A 17,330-nucleotide genomic window follows, 5' to 3' on the forward strand; every position below is an offset into this window, starting at 1 on the left:
GCACCACAGCCTATTTCCAGAGAGACCCCAGTCAGATGTGCTTAGAATGCTGTTTTTATATGACCAGTATTTGAGCTTAGCTCTTCGTCAGGCAATAAAAGTATGGTATTTACATCCAGTTTGAATTATTTCACTACACCACCCTGATTGAGCAATTCATTAATGTAATGAAATAATTGAAACTTCATGTAAATAACATTTATTATTCCCTGATGATGGGATTGAGTCTCAAAGGGTTAAGTCAAACATTGCCCTGTTTGTGTTGTTAGGAGCAGTTTACTTTGTAGTGTAATCGAGGTAGATAAGGGGCGGCCAAGATTTCGGCTTGTGGGCCATGTCGGGGGGGGGGGGGGGGGGGGGCACAAGTGACAAAGTGCTCACGCTCACTGCCATTTTCCCCCTGCCATGGCACAATGTTTCAGTGTGAGGGGGGGTGGGGGGGGGGAGCAGTGTTCATGCCATGTTTAACTGGCAGTTGGTTTTATGTTCCACATTTCTCAACAATATAGATCAGAAACAAAACAAATTTTCATTACTATTTAATTATTTAATATAATTTTTAATCTGGTACAAACTGTGGGCTTAGGGACAGAAGCAGACAATTTGACAGAGTTTCACACTCAAGTTGACACATAATCATGATTTATTTAGTTTCACAATTGAAAAAGACCTTGCACACAAATGTATAGATCAGAATATTGTAACACTTTTGCAACCTCATTATAGAGACGTGCAAACTCTACTGAGGAAAGCAATGTAGACATCCTGGATAGTTTTAATGTAAAAAGATTTGTCATTAAAACTGGAATTACCTTTCAGGTCAATCAGTTACATCTGCTATGAACAAGGGCACTTTCAACTGAAATGGCAAATGGTCTCAAAAACAGCTCGAAAACAGATGTACTTTGAAGACAACAATTAATTCATCAAACCTTGCGTTTTTCTTAACGACAGTGAGCTTAGAGAACTAGACTCACTTTGTCAGAATGTGTCTCTTCTATGATGCGATTTTTGTTTTAAATGCATCCCCATCAAATCAGAAATTTACCTTGCAGTGTTTTACTGTGGGCAGTGCACAGTCACGTCTACTTAAAAAGCAATGTCTGCAATCCATTCTGGGTGTTGTAATATTCATTCCTGCACTCCTTTTCCATTCATAAATTCAACAGAACCAAGTTTTAAATCGAAAAATCATTCCAGGCTTGTCCCGTGACTTTCCAGGAATATATTGAAGTCTCCATATTCCTTGTTCAGTTCTACTGAAAACTGTTGCAACTGACAGTGGAATAATTCTTGCAACTTCAAAAATTTTGCTGTTCATACCGCCAATTTCTTCACAAGATCCATGCCTTTGTAATTTTTAGCTCTTTCATCATCAAATAACTCTTTAAATTCTTCATGCATAGTATTGTAATATTGTTTCATAGCACATATGCAGTATATGGATTGAGAATTCTTGTTCCTATCTTCTGCCATTTCCATTCAGTTTAAAGGATTGTGATAGTAGATCTCTAGTCTCTCTCTTTTTGTGTGAACAGCCACTGGACCTGTGAATCTCCTTCATACCAGGAACAAATAGTGAGGGGTACACAGTGCTGACACAACGATTCTACCATTCTCGGAGAGTTGTGCTAACTGAAAAATGCCGCACCACAATGCTAATTGAAATTTCACGTTGTTCTGGATACTTCCTGGAGGGACCAAGCAAAGCCGAGTGACAGGGCAGCACTTGTTGTGCATGTGGCCCGCACACACTGCACACCTGAAGTTTGTCACACCATGGCTGGCCCTGAAGTAGATAGTTGCTATTAGTATGTATGGATAGAGTTCGTATTTGGTGTTAGGACCAGGCAAAACTAGCTTCGTCTAGCCACAACTGTGGTTTCTTTGATTGCTCTGGGTGAAGGCTCACCAAATTAAAACATGTGAAACATTAGTTCAGTTTATTAGATAAATTAAAAAAGATTTACTTAACCTTGACGTATTTCTTTTCCACAGGATTGCTGGATAATTTACTACCGCCATTGACTATGAAAGCATCACTTGATGCATAGATCAACAAACTGCTCTCCTCCGATACAGTGTTCAACATATTCAACAGTACAAGTTTATTTAAAAATTAACTGTCACTGTCCTACATTACGATGTTGACTGCTGTAGCTGAGGTCTTGAAGTGAGCTGAGATCTTGCTTGCTCAGCACTATATTGACCTCAGTGTGATGGCAATGCTGGGTTTAGAGGTGAGGCGTGGTCTTCAGCAGCACCTTCCACACATAGTTGCAGATTAAGTGAGACCTCACTAATGTTTGTGGTATCAATGTGTGTTTCTGACTTTGGTGTGGCACTGCAATCTCTGGATAATACCACACTTGCCAACTGGAATGAGTAAAGTATTTTTTCCTTTTACTGATATTCAGACTCATAAGAAACAGCTTCAATGGTTCATGGGTGTCGCGTCGGATAATGTTGTGGAAGCTGCACAATATTTCGATGAGACAGCTGCTCGTCATCTTCAGGTTCTTACTGATGTCTTGCTGCAATGGCTTGCCAATATATACGCTGACTCGCTAGAAGAGTGCAGGTGCCAAGGGTAAAGGCTGTAACGTCATCATAGACGAATCATAGAGCACGGCAACATCCAGTACCCCCTGCCGTACAAACGAGCCACGGCCTTCCGATTCGTGACACGGGAAAAGTGCAGCTGCAAATAGTGATCCAGTGTACGTGTGGACAGAGTGTTGGCACCCAATTTATGTTTTTGAAGAGTTCAAGGAAAATTTGAGTCTTATTTTGAATAGATGTGGGACTCATACCATTATAGTTGGTGATGACATCAATCTATCCTCAATATGTTGGCAAAACACGTTTAAAGTCTCCAAGATTGTCAATGTTCTATGTTGTTGTTGTTGTTGTGGTCTTCAGTCCTGAGACTGGTTTGATGCAGCTCTCCATGCTACCCTATCCTGTGCAAGCTTCGTCATCTCCCAGTACCTACTGCAACCTACATCCTTCTGAATCTGCTTCGTGTATTCATCTCTTGGTCTCCCTCTACGATTTTTACCCTCCACGCTGCCCTCCAATGCTAAATTTGTGATCCCTTGATGCCTCAAAACATGTCCTACCAACCGATCCCTTCTTCTAGTCAAGTTGTGCCACAAACTTCTCTTCTCCCCAATCCTATTCAATACCTCCTCATTAGTTACGTGATCTACCCACCTTATCTTCAGCATTCTTCTGTAGCACCACATTTCGAAAGCTTCTATTCTCTTCTTGTCCAAACTGGTTATCGTCCATGTTTCACTTCCATACATGGCTACACTCCATACAAATACTTTCAGAAACGACTTCCTGACAATTAAATCTATACTCGATGTTAGCAAATTTCTCTTCTTCAGAAACGCTTTCCTTGCCATTGCCAGTCTACATTTTATATCCTCTCTACTTCGACCATCATCAGTTATTTTGCTCCCCAAATAGCAAAACTCCTTTACTACTTTAAGTGTCTCATTTCCTAATCTAATTCCCTCAGCATCACCCGACTTAATTCGACTACATTCCATTATCTTCGTTCTGCTTTTGTTGATGTTCATCTTATATCCTCCTTTCAAGAACCTGTCCATTCCATTCAACTGCTCTTCCAAGTCCTTTGCTGTCTCTGACAGAATTACAATGTCATCGGCGAACCTCAAAGTTTTTATTTCTTCTCCATGAATTTTAATACCTACTCCGAATTTTTCTTTTGTTTCCTTTACTGCTTGCTCAATATACAGATTGAATAACATCGGGTAGAGGCTACAACCCTGTCTTACTCCCTTCCCAACCACTGCTTCCCTTTCATGCCCCTGACTCTTATAACTGCCATCTGGTTTCTGTACAAATTGTAAATAGCCTTTCGCTCCCTGTATTTTACCCCTGCCACCTTTAGAATTTGAAAGAGAGTATTCCAGTCAACATTGTCAAAATCTTTGTCTAAGTCTACAAATGCTAGAAAAGTAGGTTTGCCTTTCCCTAATCTTTCTTCTAAGGTAAGTCGTAAGGTCACTATTGCCTCACGTGTTCCAGTATTTCTACGGAATCCAAACTGATCTTCCCCGAGGTCGGCTTCTACTAGTTTTTCTATTCGTCTGTAAAGAATTCATGTTAGTGTTTTGCAGCTGTGGCTTATTAAACTGATTGTAGGGTAATTTTCACATCTGTCAACACCTGCTTTCTTTGGGATTGGAATTATTATATTCTTCTTGAAGTCTGAGGTATTTCGCCTGTTTCATACATCTTGCTCACCAGATGGTAGTTTTGTCAGGACTGGCTCTCCCAAGGCTGTCAGTAGTTCCAATGGAATGTTGTCTACTCCGGGGGGCCTTGTTTCAACTCCGGTCTTTCAGTGCTCTGTCAGACTCTTCATGCAGTATCGTATCTCCCATTTCATCTTCATCTACATCCTCTTCCATTTCCATAATATTGTCCTCAAGTACATCGCCCTTGTATAGACCCTCTATATACTCCTTCCACCTTTCTGCTTTCCCTTCTTTGCTTAGAACTGGGTTTCCATCTGAGCTCTTGATGTTCATACAAGTGGTTCTCTTATCTCCAAAGGTCTCTTTAATTTTCCTGAATGCAGTATCTATCTTACCCCTAGTGAGATAAGCCTCTACATCCTTACATTTGTCATCTAGCCATCCCTGCTTAGCCTTTGTGCCTGCTTAATTTACTGCATTTTTATATTTTCTTCTTTCATCAATTAAATTCAATATTTCTTCTGTTGCCCAAGGATTTCTACTAGCTCTCGTCTTTTTACCTACTTCATCCTCTGCTGCCTTCACTATTTCATCCCTCAAAGCTACCCATTCTTCTTCTACTGTATTTATTTCCCCAATTCCTGTCAATTGTTCCCTTATGCTCTCCCTGAAACTCTGTACAACCTCTGGTTTAGTCAGTTTATCCAGGTCCCATCTCCTTAAATTCCCACCTTTTTGTACTTTCTTCAGTTTTAATCTACAGTTCATAAATTTAAAACCTAGTTCCTAAATCTCTGTCTTACCATTATATAATCTATCTGATACCTTTTAGTATCTCCAGGGTTCTTCCATGTATACAACCTTCTTTCATGATTCTTAAACCAAGTGTTAGCTATGATTAAGTTGTGCTCTGTGCAAAATTCTACCAGGCGGCTTCCTCTTTCATTTCTTAGCCCCAATCCATATTCACCTACTACGTTTCCTTCTCTCCCTTTTCCTACACTCGAATTCCAGTCACCCATGACTATTAAATTTTCGTCGCCCTTCACTATCTGAATAATTTCTTTTATTTCATCATACATGTCTTCAATTTCTTCGTCATCTGCAGAGCTAGTTGGCATATAAACTTGAACTACTATAGTAGGTGTGGGCTTCGTATCTATCTTGGCCACAATAATGCGTTCACTATGCTGTTTGTAGTAGCTTACCCGCATTCCTATTTTCCTATTCATTATTAAACCTACTCCTGCATTACCCCTATTTGGTTTTGTGTTTATAACCCTGTAGTCACCTGACCAGAAGTCTTGTTCCTCCTGCCACCGAACTTCACTAATTCCCACTATATCTAACTTTAACCTACCCATTTCACTTTTTAAATTTTCTAACCTACGTGCCCGATTAAGGGATCTGACATTCCACGCTCCGATCCATAGAACGCCAGTTTTCTTTCTCCTGATAACAACATCCTCTTGAGTAGTCCCCGCCCGCAGATCTGAATGGGGGACTATTTTACCTCCGGAATATTTTACCCAAGAGGACTCCATCATCATTTAATCGTATAGTAAAGCTGCATGCCCTCGGGAAAAATTACGGCCGTAATTTCCCCTTGCTTTCAGCCGTTCGCAGTACCAGCACAGCAAGGCCGTTTTGGTTATTGTTACAAGGCCGGATCAGTCAATCATCCACACTGTTGCCCTTGCAACTACTGAAAAGGCTGCTGCCCCTCTTCAGGAATCACACGTTTGTCTGGCCTCTCAACAGATACGCCTCCGTTGTGGTTGTACCTACGGCACGGCTATCTGTATCGCTGAGGCACGCAAGCCTCCCCACCAACGGCAAGGTCCATGGTTCATGTTCTATAGAAGCTCGAAATTTAAGAGTGGACTTCACTGAAAGAATGTTTTAATAGTTTCCACAATGAAACGTTGTCTCAAAATCTGGCGGAAAATCCAAATAGATTCTTGTGGCATTTAAAGTACACTAGAGCCAAGACAGTATCAATTCCTTCATTGGGCGACAACAGTGATAATGTTACTGATGCCCTTTATGAATACAGAAGGGGGCAGTTTTTTCAAATGTTTCTTCCTTCCTCTTGATCACTGCAAACATTCAAGTTTACAACTTCTTGAGCCGCAATACTAAATACAGTTTGATTATCAGGAGGACTAGCAGATGTGTGGATGTGAGTACTTCCAGACGGTACATCCGTCAAGGTGGGACGGTAAGTTTAAGTTTGAGGGTTCTATGTCTGTCCCAGGAGCAGCCAGTGAAATAAGGGTCCACTCAGACAGAGTCCTGCTTGCCAGAATAAACCTTGTACAACTGAGGTGCGGCTGGTCCCCAGAGGTCACCCGTCAATAACTGTTGCATCTCAGCAGCCTGTAAAGTAGCCAGTTAGCCTTTCTGAACACTCATCTCAGTGGCATGGTTTTGGGATCTGCTCCATCTGGCAGATGGATCCAGATAGGGCATTGGTTGCTACCATGAAGGTCTTCATCCACTCCTCATTGAGCAGTGGCTGCAAGGACAGGTTAGCAGAAGGAGAGGTCTAAGGCTGTAGATGCACTCGTAGTGGTGCTAAAATGCATGGCCTGAACCATGTTCATCAAGTATCCAACCCCTGGGGGCAAATGGTGTTAGAACCCCATAATGCAGTGTGTGCATTAAAGTCACCTAAAAGCTGGAGGGGGACATGGAGTATTCCATCAAGAAGATATGTAAGGACCTCACTGTCAGTGGGCTTGTGGTGCAGACAGTAGGTAGCACACCATGACAGCAACATGGGCCACTATCCAAACAGCGACCACTTGTAGCATTGTGGTTAACGGCAAGCACAGGCATGTCAGTCTGTTTAAAATAAGAATCTTGGAGACAGAGGCAGAAATGTCTGTCCTGTACAAGGACTCTCAATTCCTCCATATGAATTCAGCACCCATTCATATTCCACTAGAGTATGGGAGCCATTTCAGCCATATGGTTTTGATTTACCCCTATCCTTGTGCTGGGGCGGTAAGGCACTTGTAGAGTGAGGGGAAGAGGAGAGGTTGCCTAGGTACAGTGATGAGGCATCAAAATCAGTGATGTGCTCCTGATCAGTCAAACATGTCACCGTGACATGTGATGGTGGCTGGGACAGCTTTTGATCCAGACATCATGATCCTTTCCCAGTTCCCTTTCCCTTCAACAAGGGTGGTGATGAAATGTAGCATTGAGAGGCACTCTGCTGTTGGGGTGCCTTTACAATGTTCATTGCAAAAGTGTTGCTGGTGTCATCTTTCATAGCTGCCTGGCTTGCTATGTTTTTACTCACTTTGCTTTGGCACTTCAGGTGGAAGTACAGAGGCTGGTGGTGGATAATGGTGCACTGGAGGTCATCTGCATCAAAGTGTCCACCTTGGGTGCAGGTTTCTGCAGTGTGGAAGTATACAAAGAGGCAAACACATGGGATTTTGTCTCCTTATATTCTTTTCTGGTTTCTGAGTAGGGGATCCACTTGGTCATTTTAATTTCCTAAATATTGTGTTTCTCAGAATAAACAGGAAAGTCTTGGCTCCTGACAGAGTGGCTCTTAGAGCAAATGCATACTGCTGGGGACAGGTTGTCAGTCCCAGATTAAGGGGCTGCCTTTCCACACTTCCCACAGATTGCTTCACCTCTGCAATTCAGTGTATGGCCAAATCACTGGCATCTGTAGCATCGCATAGGGTTATACCTTAGGTATGTAAGGCCTAACCCTGTCAGTGGAACCCTGCCAAAATTTGTTCAGGCAGTGTTGGAGAAATGAAGGTCATAATGAAGGGGGGAGTCATCTCAATTCAGAAAATATTGGATGTCAGATTTTAATGTTACAGAGTGGCTCTCATCCAGCCACAGTCACCTGTTCCCTGGTATCCATTCATGGTTTTATCTAGTTATTCTGCTGTCTTTCATCTGACTTTTCTGATGCTCACCATATCGATGTTGTCTTTTCAATTCTTGTGTGTGAGTACAACTTGGTTTTCCAATTTATTATTATTTTTTAATAGGTTTTCTCCACACTCGTCTGTATACCATTCATGCAAAGGCACTGATGATCTCACTGTTGAGTGCCATCACCCACAAATAATAACAACAATAATAATAATAGTAATAGTCAATATTCAGCAATCGTATACAGCTGTTTGCATGATGAAAGATCCATATGTAAGAAGTGGAAAGTAGCAAAGATCACACCAATGCACAAGAAAGGAAATAGAGGTAGTCATCTGAATTATAGAATCATCATGAAAATCAGTTTGCAGTAAGATTTTGGACTGTATACTGTATTCAGACCTCAAACTATCTATTGACACAGATGGCAAAAAATCAGAAAGTATCGTTATTTGAAACACAACTGGCTCTTTACTCACATGAAGCAGCGGGTGTTGTTAACAGGGGAATCAAGTTGATTTTGTATTTCTAGGTTTTGAGAAACCTTTAGACACCATTCTTCAAAGGCAGTTTCTAATCAGATTGTATGTCTATGAAGTATCGTCACATTTATATGACTGGATTCATGGTTTTCTGTCAGAAAGAGCACAGTTTGTCATAACTGATTGAAAGTCATAAAGTGAAATAGAAGTTATATCTGGGGTTACCTGAAGAAGTGTTATAGGGTCTCTATTGTTTAAAATTTTAGAAAGCATTATGTAATTGGAACAAAGCAATGATCTTTATAAAATTGTAAAAATCAAATGAAAACAGTCTCGATCTCATTTTCAGATTTTTATTCTCTGTTGTTCTTTGATCTATATAAAATATTTAGGGGAGAGTCTGAGCAGCCCTCTCAGACTGTTTGCAGATGGTGTTCTCATTTACCATCTAACAGTCATCAGAAGATCAAAACCAGTTACAAAATGATTTAGACAAGAGATCTGGATGGTTTGAAAAGTGGTAATTGACTCTAAATAATAAAAAATGTAAAGTCTTTGACATGATTACTAGAAAGAACCCATTAGGTTTTTGTTACACAGTAAATAATGCAAACTGAAATGTTATCAATTCAGTTAAAAACCTTGGGATTACAATTACAAATAATTTAAATTGTGAGCATCACATAGAAAATGTAGTGAGAAAGGTGAACCAAAGAATGTCTTATACTGGCAGTACATGTAGAAGATTCATCAAATCTACTAAAGAGACTGTCTGTACTTCACTTGTCTGTCTTTTTTTGGAGTATATCTGCACTGTGTAGATATGATTGATGGAGGACATCAAAAAAGTTCAAAGAAGGGCAGCTCAGTTTGTATTATCATAAAACAAGGGAGAGTCATGAAACAAGGGAGAGTGTTTTGTGGGTATGGTACATGACATTAGGGTGCCTATTCTTTCAGCCTGCTTTCATGAAGAGTCTCTGTTTACTGTTAACCTGTCATTTCTCTGTGACCACAAAGTCTTTCATTCATACCAATGCCAGTGTATGAAAGATTATTGATATTACCCCTATGTCCATTCTGTATTGAAATTGGTGAAAAAGGGAGATGGAAGGAAAACTGTTTTTCTTGAACATGTTAATGAATTGGAAGATGTACAGGCATTGCAGGTCCTCAGTGTATCAAAAATCTACTTCTGATGAAAGGAGCAAAGGTAACAGACAACTTATCTCATAGTTTACATTTTGAGTGGTTGATGATCACATAAACAAGATTGAAATGACATCTTGGATATTCGGGAATCCAGCCGGATGTTTGCTTCGTTCTCGCACGATATTTCAACAGCATGCCTCGCTGTCTTCTTCAGGTGCTACCTGAGACTGGTCCATGGGTCGATCGAGTCCAGTATTTATGCCTGGGAGGAGCTGGGCGTTCCCTAATCGGTCCGCGCTGAGTCGAGTGTTCCATCTGTGGTCCGCGCCCGCCAGACTCGGCTTCAACGGACCCTTCCAGTCGCGGATGTTCCGACTGCCATCGGCGCCCGTTTTGGCCATCCTCAGCGGTTGTGGTTGTCATCTGAGGTGTGTCAGACCCGATCTGAGATGTTGGGTGCTCTATCTCATGACTCGGGATACCAAATCAGCACTGCCTGGAATCCAGCGCTTGAGCTTGTGAAAACTCAACGCAGGACACTCCGGGATTCTACAAGAAATAGAAGTGGAGACCGAGAGAACAGCCGCGAGACAAGGTGTCGGACATTAGAGACCAGATTTGACACACCCCAGATCATGAACTCGACTTCAGAAGACAGCCAGGCTGGGCGCAGACGACGGAGGGAACACCGGCGACCAGAGAGGGACAATGTAGCCACGTCTGGCGAGCGCGGACCTCAGATGGAACACTCGACTTGGCGCGAACCGATTAAGGAACGCCCAGCTCCTCGCAGGCATAAAAACTGGACTCGATCGACCCATGGACCAGTCTCAGGTAGCACCTGAAGAAGACAGCGAGGCACGCTGTTGAAATATCGTGCGAGAACGACGCAAACATCCGGCTGGATTCCCGAATATCCAAGATGTCAACAGATCGCCGGGAAAGCATGAAGAATTACAAGATTGAAATGGTTGCTAAGCTTTCATGTAATGAAACTTATCAGAGCTAACTAACAAGGAAGAGGGAGACTGTGGAGAGAACAGTATGATTGTAGATTAATGAAATGAAGTGCAGGCAGTGCCACAGGAGTGAATATTGGAGGTAGGTGTGAGATGGGCTAGCAGAGTATAAAAGCAGAAAGATTGCAGGAATGTGGGTGTGCTGGGAGGACAGTTTCCACATGTGTAGTTCTGAGAAGCTGGTGTTGATGGTGAGGATACAGGTGACACATGTTGCAAAGCAGCCATGCAAGTCAAGCATGTTGTGCTTTGCAACATCTATTTCCACTGGGTGGTCAACTTTGTTCTTGGCTACAGTTTGACAGTAGCCATCCATTTGGTTTGATAGCTGTTTGACAGCCTTGGCTGTGCAGCAGTCACTACAGAGTTGGCATATGATACAACTGCTTTCACAGACAGCCCTACCTCTGATGTGATACCATATGCCTGTGATGGGACTGGAATAGGATGTGTTAGAGGACTGCACAGATCTTGCACATAGGTTTTCCTTAGGAATACATACCATGTGACAAGAGATTGGGACTAGGACACACAGTGTATTTTGTAGATTGTGGGATACCACTTTGGAGAAGTGGGGAGGATTGTGGGAAAAATGTTTCTCATTTCAAGGTGTGATAAAAGTTAGTTGAAACCCTAATGGAGGATATGATGCAGAGTAATACTGAGCACTGGAGCTGTGCATGTATATTTGTATGTTTTTGTTAGTCAGTTGGTGCTGAGAAAGGATATAGTCTGAAGACTGTGCTCAATTCTGTCTTGTGTATTTGCCTTTTGAGCAGTCAACACTTAAACTGTACTGCCAGTCTTAATCTGTACTCTTTTCATTATTTGTAGAGTGGCTGGGACTTTTCCAGTAGCCTAGAAATCCAAGAATTCTGCATACAAAGGATCTTTTTAAACACACTGTTCAAATGACCAAGATTGATCCTGTTGATGCACTTCTTAAGATATTAGTAAACAATTGTAAGATGTACTAGGTGAAGTAAAGACAGTGTTTACCAGCAGAGAAACTTTATTGTGTCTAACCTGTAAATTGATTGCCCTCTTTCTATTTATTTCTGTGTTGTCCAATGCATTGTCTTATACTTTCTGCACCACTATTTAATGTTTATGTCATGAAATACATCACAATTGCTCACAGGACAAACAACTCGTATTGTTGCCGAACTTAGTTCTGTGTCTGTACTTCACAAGTCGCAATACAGTGAGTTACAGAGGATGCATAGTGTAGCAGTATAGTCTTGCCACTTCCAGTTTCTTGTGAGGAGAAAGTATGGAAAGGATGAGTGTCAGTTAAGTATCTATATAAGGTTGAATTCTTTATACGAGATGTATTTGAGAAGGACTAATGTTTTTTCTGACATGCTTTTAAATGTGCAATCTAAACATTTTAAGAATGAGTCTTTAAATGACCCAGAACATCTTTCCTCTGGTGTTTCCTACTGTAAATTTTTCAGCATTTCTGTAATGCCAGTATGTTAGCGGAATACATCTGTGATGAGCCGTGCAGCATGTCTATAATTTTATTTCTCACTTCCATTAGTTCAAGAGTCACTGAAAGTCTTTGCAACTATTGTCAATCATCTGTGGGTCATCCTGCTTTTGACAATAATTTCCTGATGATATAAGGTCCCAGTGCACAAATTATTTGAGGACTTGCTCAGAAGGCTGCATAGATTTTTTGGCAGGCCATTTATCTCTAACATGAATAATAACTATCTTAACTCAACTCATGACACTTTTACTTCTAAAAATGTCTGTCTATGACCATACTGTATGTTGTTCAGATTCATTAGAAACATTAAGTCTAATCCTATACTAGATCTGCTAGTCTGCAAGCACAGATTTTGTTTACTAATAATCAATCAAGAAGTATGTTAGATAATTCAGGGAAGTCAAGAAACATGACATCAGCTTGGTTTTTGCTACCAATTCCCTTTTCGTGGACAAAAAGATCAAATGTTGTTATGTAGTTTCACATTGCCATTAAATAAATCCAGAGGATTTATTTGATATCAAACAAAGGAGAAAAAAAAGTGTATTGAAATATAATCTATAGTTTTACAACTAATTGATTTTACAGTTAATGAGCCTCCTATTTTGTACATTTGCCCTCCAATCTGGCTTCGATATTGGATGATGGTCTGTGTATTTTTCCAAGTCACATGGGTTGCTTGTTATTGCTTCACGGAAATACTATCAGCACTTCAATGACAGTTACAACATATGGCCAAATAATTTAGGGAATAGACTTGTTACCTCATAAATTTTAAACACCTTGATATACTCCTCAAGTTGCTGCTTAAAATGAAGAACAAGACCACAGGAAGTGCTGTCCTCCGTCTCCAAATAAAATACTTTCATCAGCAATGTGGTGTTCTGCCAATAGTCCATTGCAAGCATCACAGCTACACCTACCTCTACATCTACATCTATACTCTGCTAATCACTGTAAGGTGCATGGCAGAGGGTACATCCCATTGTCCTGTTCCAGTTACATATGGAGGGCAGGAAGAACGATTGTTTGAATGCCTCTGTGCATGCAGTAATTATTCTAATTTTACTGTCATGATCCCTATGTGAGTGATATATAGGGGATTATAGTATATTTCTAGAGTCACCATTTAATGCTGGGTCTTGGAACTTTGGTAACAGACTTTCTTGGGATAGTTTATATCTATCTTCAAGAGTCTCCTAGGTCAGTTCCTTCATTATCTCTGTGACACTCTTTCATTGGTTAAACAAACGTGACCATTTGTGCTGACCTTCTGGGTACATTCAATACCTCTTGTTATTCCTATTTGGTATGGGTCTCACACACTTGAGCAATATTCTACGATGGGTCACACAAATGATTTGCAAGCTATCTCCTTTGTAGACTGGTAGCACTTCCCCTGTATTCTACTAATAAACTGAGGTCTACTACCTACTTTACCCATGACCTGTGTGATAATTCCATTTCATATCCCTACACGCAGGTATTTGAATGAGTTGGGGTGTTCCAACAGTAACTCATTGATATTATAGTCATAGGATACTATGTTTTTTCCTTTTGTGAACTGCAGAATTTTGCATTTCTGCACAATTAAAGCAAGCTGCCAATCTTTGCACCACTTTGAAATCTTATCAAGATCTGACTGAATATTTATGCAGTTTCTTTCAGATAGTACTTCATTATAGAGAAATGCATCATCTGCAAAAAGCCTGATTTACTACTAATATTATCTGCAAGGCCATTAATATGAAACGTGAACAACAAGGATGCCGACAAACTTCCCTAGGGCACATCAGAATTTACTCCTACATCTGACGATGACTCTTCATCAATGATAAGATGCTGCGTCCTTCCTACCAAAAAGTCCCCAACACATTCACAAATTTCACTTGATACCCTATATGATCATACTTTTGATAATAAGCGTAGGTGTCATACTGAGTAAAATGCTTTTTCAGAAATCAAGAAATACAGCATATACCTGATAGCCTTGATCCAAAGCTTTCAGTATGTCATGTGAGAAAAGTGCAAGTTGGGTTTCACATGATCAATTTTTTCAAAATCCAAGGTGGTTGGCATCGAGGAGGTCATTTTGTTCAAGATACCTCTTTACATTTGATCTCAGAATATGTTCTAAGGTTCTAGAACATATTGATGTAAAGGATACTGGACAGTAGTTTTGTGGATCACTTCTACTACCCTTCTTGTAGACGGGTGTAATCTGTGCTTTTTTTCCCAAGAACTGATCATGGCTTTTTCTTCAAGGGATGTATGACAGACTCAGCCACAAATTCAGTATAGAATCTGACAGGGATTCCATTGGTACCTGGAGCTTTGTTCAATTTTTAACAATTTCAGTTGTTACTCAACACCTCTGACATTAGTACTTATTTCATTCATCTTTTCAGTGGTACGAGGATTAAATTGGGACAGTTCTCCAGGGTCTTGCTTTGTAAAGGAGCATTTGAAAACAAAGTAAAGCATTTCAGTTGTTGCTGTGCTACCCTCAATTTCAGTTCCTCTCTTATGCTCTACGGACTGGGCACGAACATTAGTGCCACTAACAGCCTTTATATATGACTAAAATTTCATTGGGTTCTGTGAAATATCATTTGACAATATTCTTCCACAGTAGTCATTGAAGCCATCATCATACGTTGCTCTCGTGGTAGCCAAATATGTTTCATTCAGCTAGGTGGATTCTCTCACAGCAGGAGATACCCACACGCCAGAGGATGTCCAATATGAAGGTGTGTTAGTAGCACTTCATGTCACTTTTCTGACTGGGACTGTTCCATGCTGTGCTGTTAGCTTCACTAGCTGCAACTTCTTGTCTCTCACTTCCATCCACTCTTCCTCCCACTTACCCTAAATGTTGTAAACAAGTGAGTTCACTGTTGATGTTCTGAAGTGCTTTTTCTTGTATACAGGTGTGATCTGTGCTTTTTTTCCAAGAACTGATCAAGGCCTTTTCTTCAAGGGATCTATGATAGACTCAGCCACAAATTCAGTATAGAATCTGACAGGGATTCCATTGGACCTGGAGCTTTGTTCAATTTTTAATAATTTCAGCTGTTACTCAACACCACTGACACTAGTACTTATTTCATTCATCTTTTCAGTGGTACGAGGATTAAATTGGGGCACTTTTCCTGGGTTTTGCTTTGTAAAGAAACATTTGAAAGCAGAGTAAAGCATTTCAGTTTTTGCTGTGTTACCCTCAATTTCAATTCCTGCCTTATTCACCAGGGACTGGGCACGAACATTAGTGCCACCACAGCCTTTATATATATGACCAAATTGCCTTTGGCTCTGCACCATTGACAATGAATTCTTATGGATATTGTATCTTGAGGACAAATTTGGGACAAGACACAAAGAGCCTGTGTTTTTCTCCTGTTTAGACACGTCAGTGTAGGCTGGCATATGTTTATGGTGTCGGTTAAAAATATTGGAAAATACAGTTTTAAAACTGTAATAAAGATTACTGTGTCTCTTGTACTTACTTGATAAGCTCCAAACACTCACATCGCAAAAGACTTGGTAATATTGAGAAATCATCAGGACAACAACAGTCTGCCACACAGAAAATTTGTTTTGGCCATTGACCTTACTGCAACTAAAATAAAGAAATCTGTTGTGTCACAATTCATCTGTCTGCTTATTTGCATTCTATGTTAACAAAGACTTTAGATGTTTATGAATCATGGTACCCAGATAAACACAATCAGTACTTACTAAGTGGTACATGTAAATGTCCATCAGACATTTAACATAGTAATGATGGAAAACTTAATAAATTACAGTTTAACAGAAGTGGTAGTGCAGGTGCCAATTCTCACTCATTTGGTTCACTGCAATTCAGGTTCATGGTTAGATTTGCAGTGAAATGAATTAAGAAGGGGAGGGTTGTGATCCTTCATTGATACATGTAGCATTAGCTCATGCTAATTCCAGCCTTTCCTCTGTGATATTCTGATGTTATCAATAAATGATGACAGATTATAATCTATATGACTTGTTCTGAAGAGGATGGATATTACCATTAAAACCTTGGATTTCACTGCAGAATGAAACAGCTAAAATGCGGAGGATAACTGTGTGTTACTGTTTCTCTCACTATTGTCGTCATTTAAGATGCCAGGTAGCACTCCCACTTCCATATTAACATTTTTATTTGTAGATGTTTTTAATTTTTGAGTATCTTGCTGATTTTCTTCCTTGGTGTGCTGTTCAGTTTGTGGATTGAATGCTTACATTTTACTTTGTGCAGAGTACCTCAGTGGTGGCGCTGTGGTGCATGACTTTTCCGGGCAGTTGCTGGCGGGCTGTCCTCGTTGTGGCCGCCAGTATCCTAGCAAACGGTCACTCGTCAGGCATGTTCGTTATGTGTGTGGAAAGGAACCGCAGCTTCAGTGTCCGTACTGTCCCCACAGGAGCAAGTTTGCCAGTAACCTCAACCAACACATACTGGCAATCCATCCTGGAAGATCGCTCACTCAGTGGAAATTTCCACGCAGCAAGCCTGTCCATTTTATGCTGTGAACTCTGGCTTACAGCTTTCAATGTAAATTTTTATGTGTGACTGCCATTGTTATTGAAAATGCAGATGATTATTAAGCTAATTGGTATACTAGTTTATATTGAAATGCTTTCTGCTACTAATTGTAAAATAAAACAAAGAAGCCTCCATGGTTGAATGTTCAGGCTATTTTGGAAATGAACTGCTATTTTGTTGTTCTGTAATGTATCAACCATCTTTTGTCCCTACATTTTTGTTTGTTAGCATTCATGTATCCTCTTCCAAAGTAAATATTACTCGGAGTAATGCTGCAAGCATTAGCTTTTTTCTTGTTACTTAGACTGTTATTTTTCTATTTGGATAAAAAATGCACATATTCAAGTGGGAAAATGTTATCATCATCCCAGACTGAAATGTGACTGCCCAGACTAAAGTTACTGTGAATGGCATTTGTTCGTTTTTATTTTTGAGGATGGTGATCATCATAAGGTCTCATTTGTAACACTTCATTTTGAA

General features: G+C 40.4%; 1 protein-coding gene across 1 annotated transcript in view; it reads left to right on the forward strand.

The window, feature by feature from the left end:
- Positions 1-17,129, forward strand: part of LOC124787964 (zinc finger protein 672-like) — a 158,722-nt gene extending 141,593 nt beyond the window's left edge. The window contains exon 5 of the mRNA XM_047254971.1: positions 16,566-17,129. Coding sequence (XP_047110927.1) covers positions 16,566-16,837 — 272 coding nt within the window. The 3' untranslated portion in view covers positions 16,838-17,129. The remainder of the gene's footprint in view (positions 1-16,565) is intronic.
- Positions 17,130-17,330: the final 201 nt, after the last annotated feature.

Source organism: Schistocerca piceifrons, chromosome 3 (assembly GCF_021461385.2).
Source record: "Schistocerca piceifrons isolate TAMUIC-IGC-003096 chromosome 3, iqSchPice1.1, whole genome shotgun sequence".
NCBI classification, from domain to species: Eukaryota; Metazoa; Arthropoda; class Insecta; order Orthoptera; family Acrididae; genus Schistocerca; species Schistocerca piceifrons.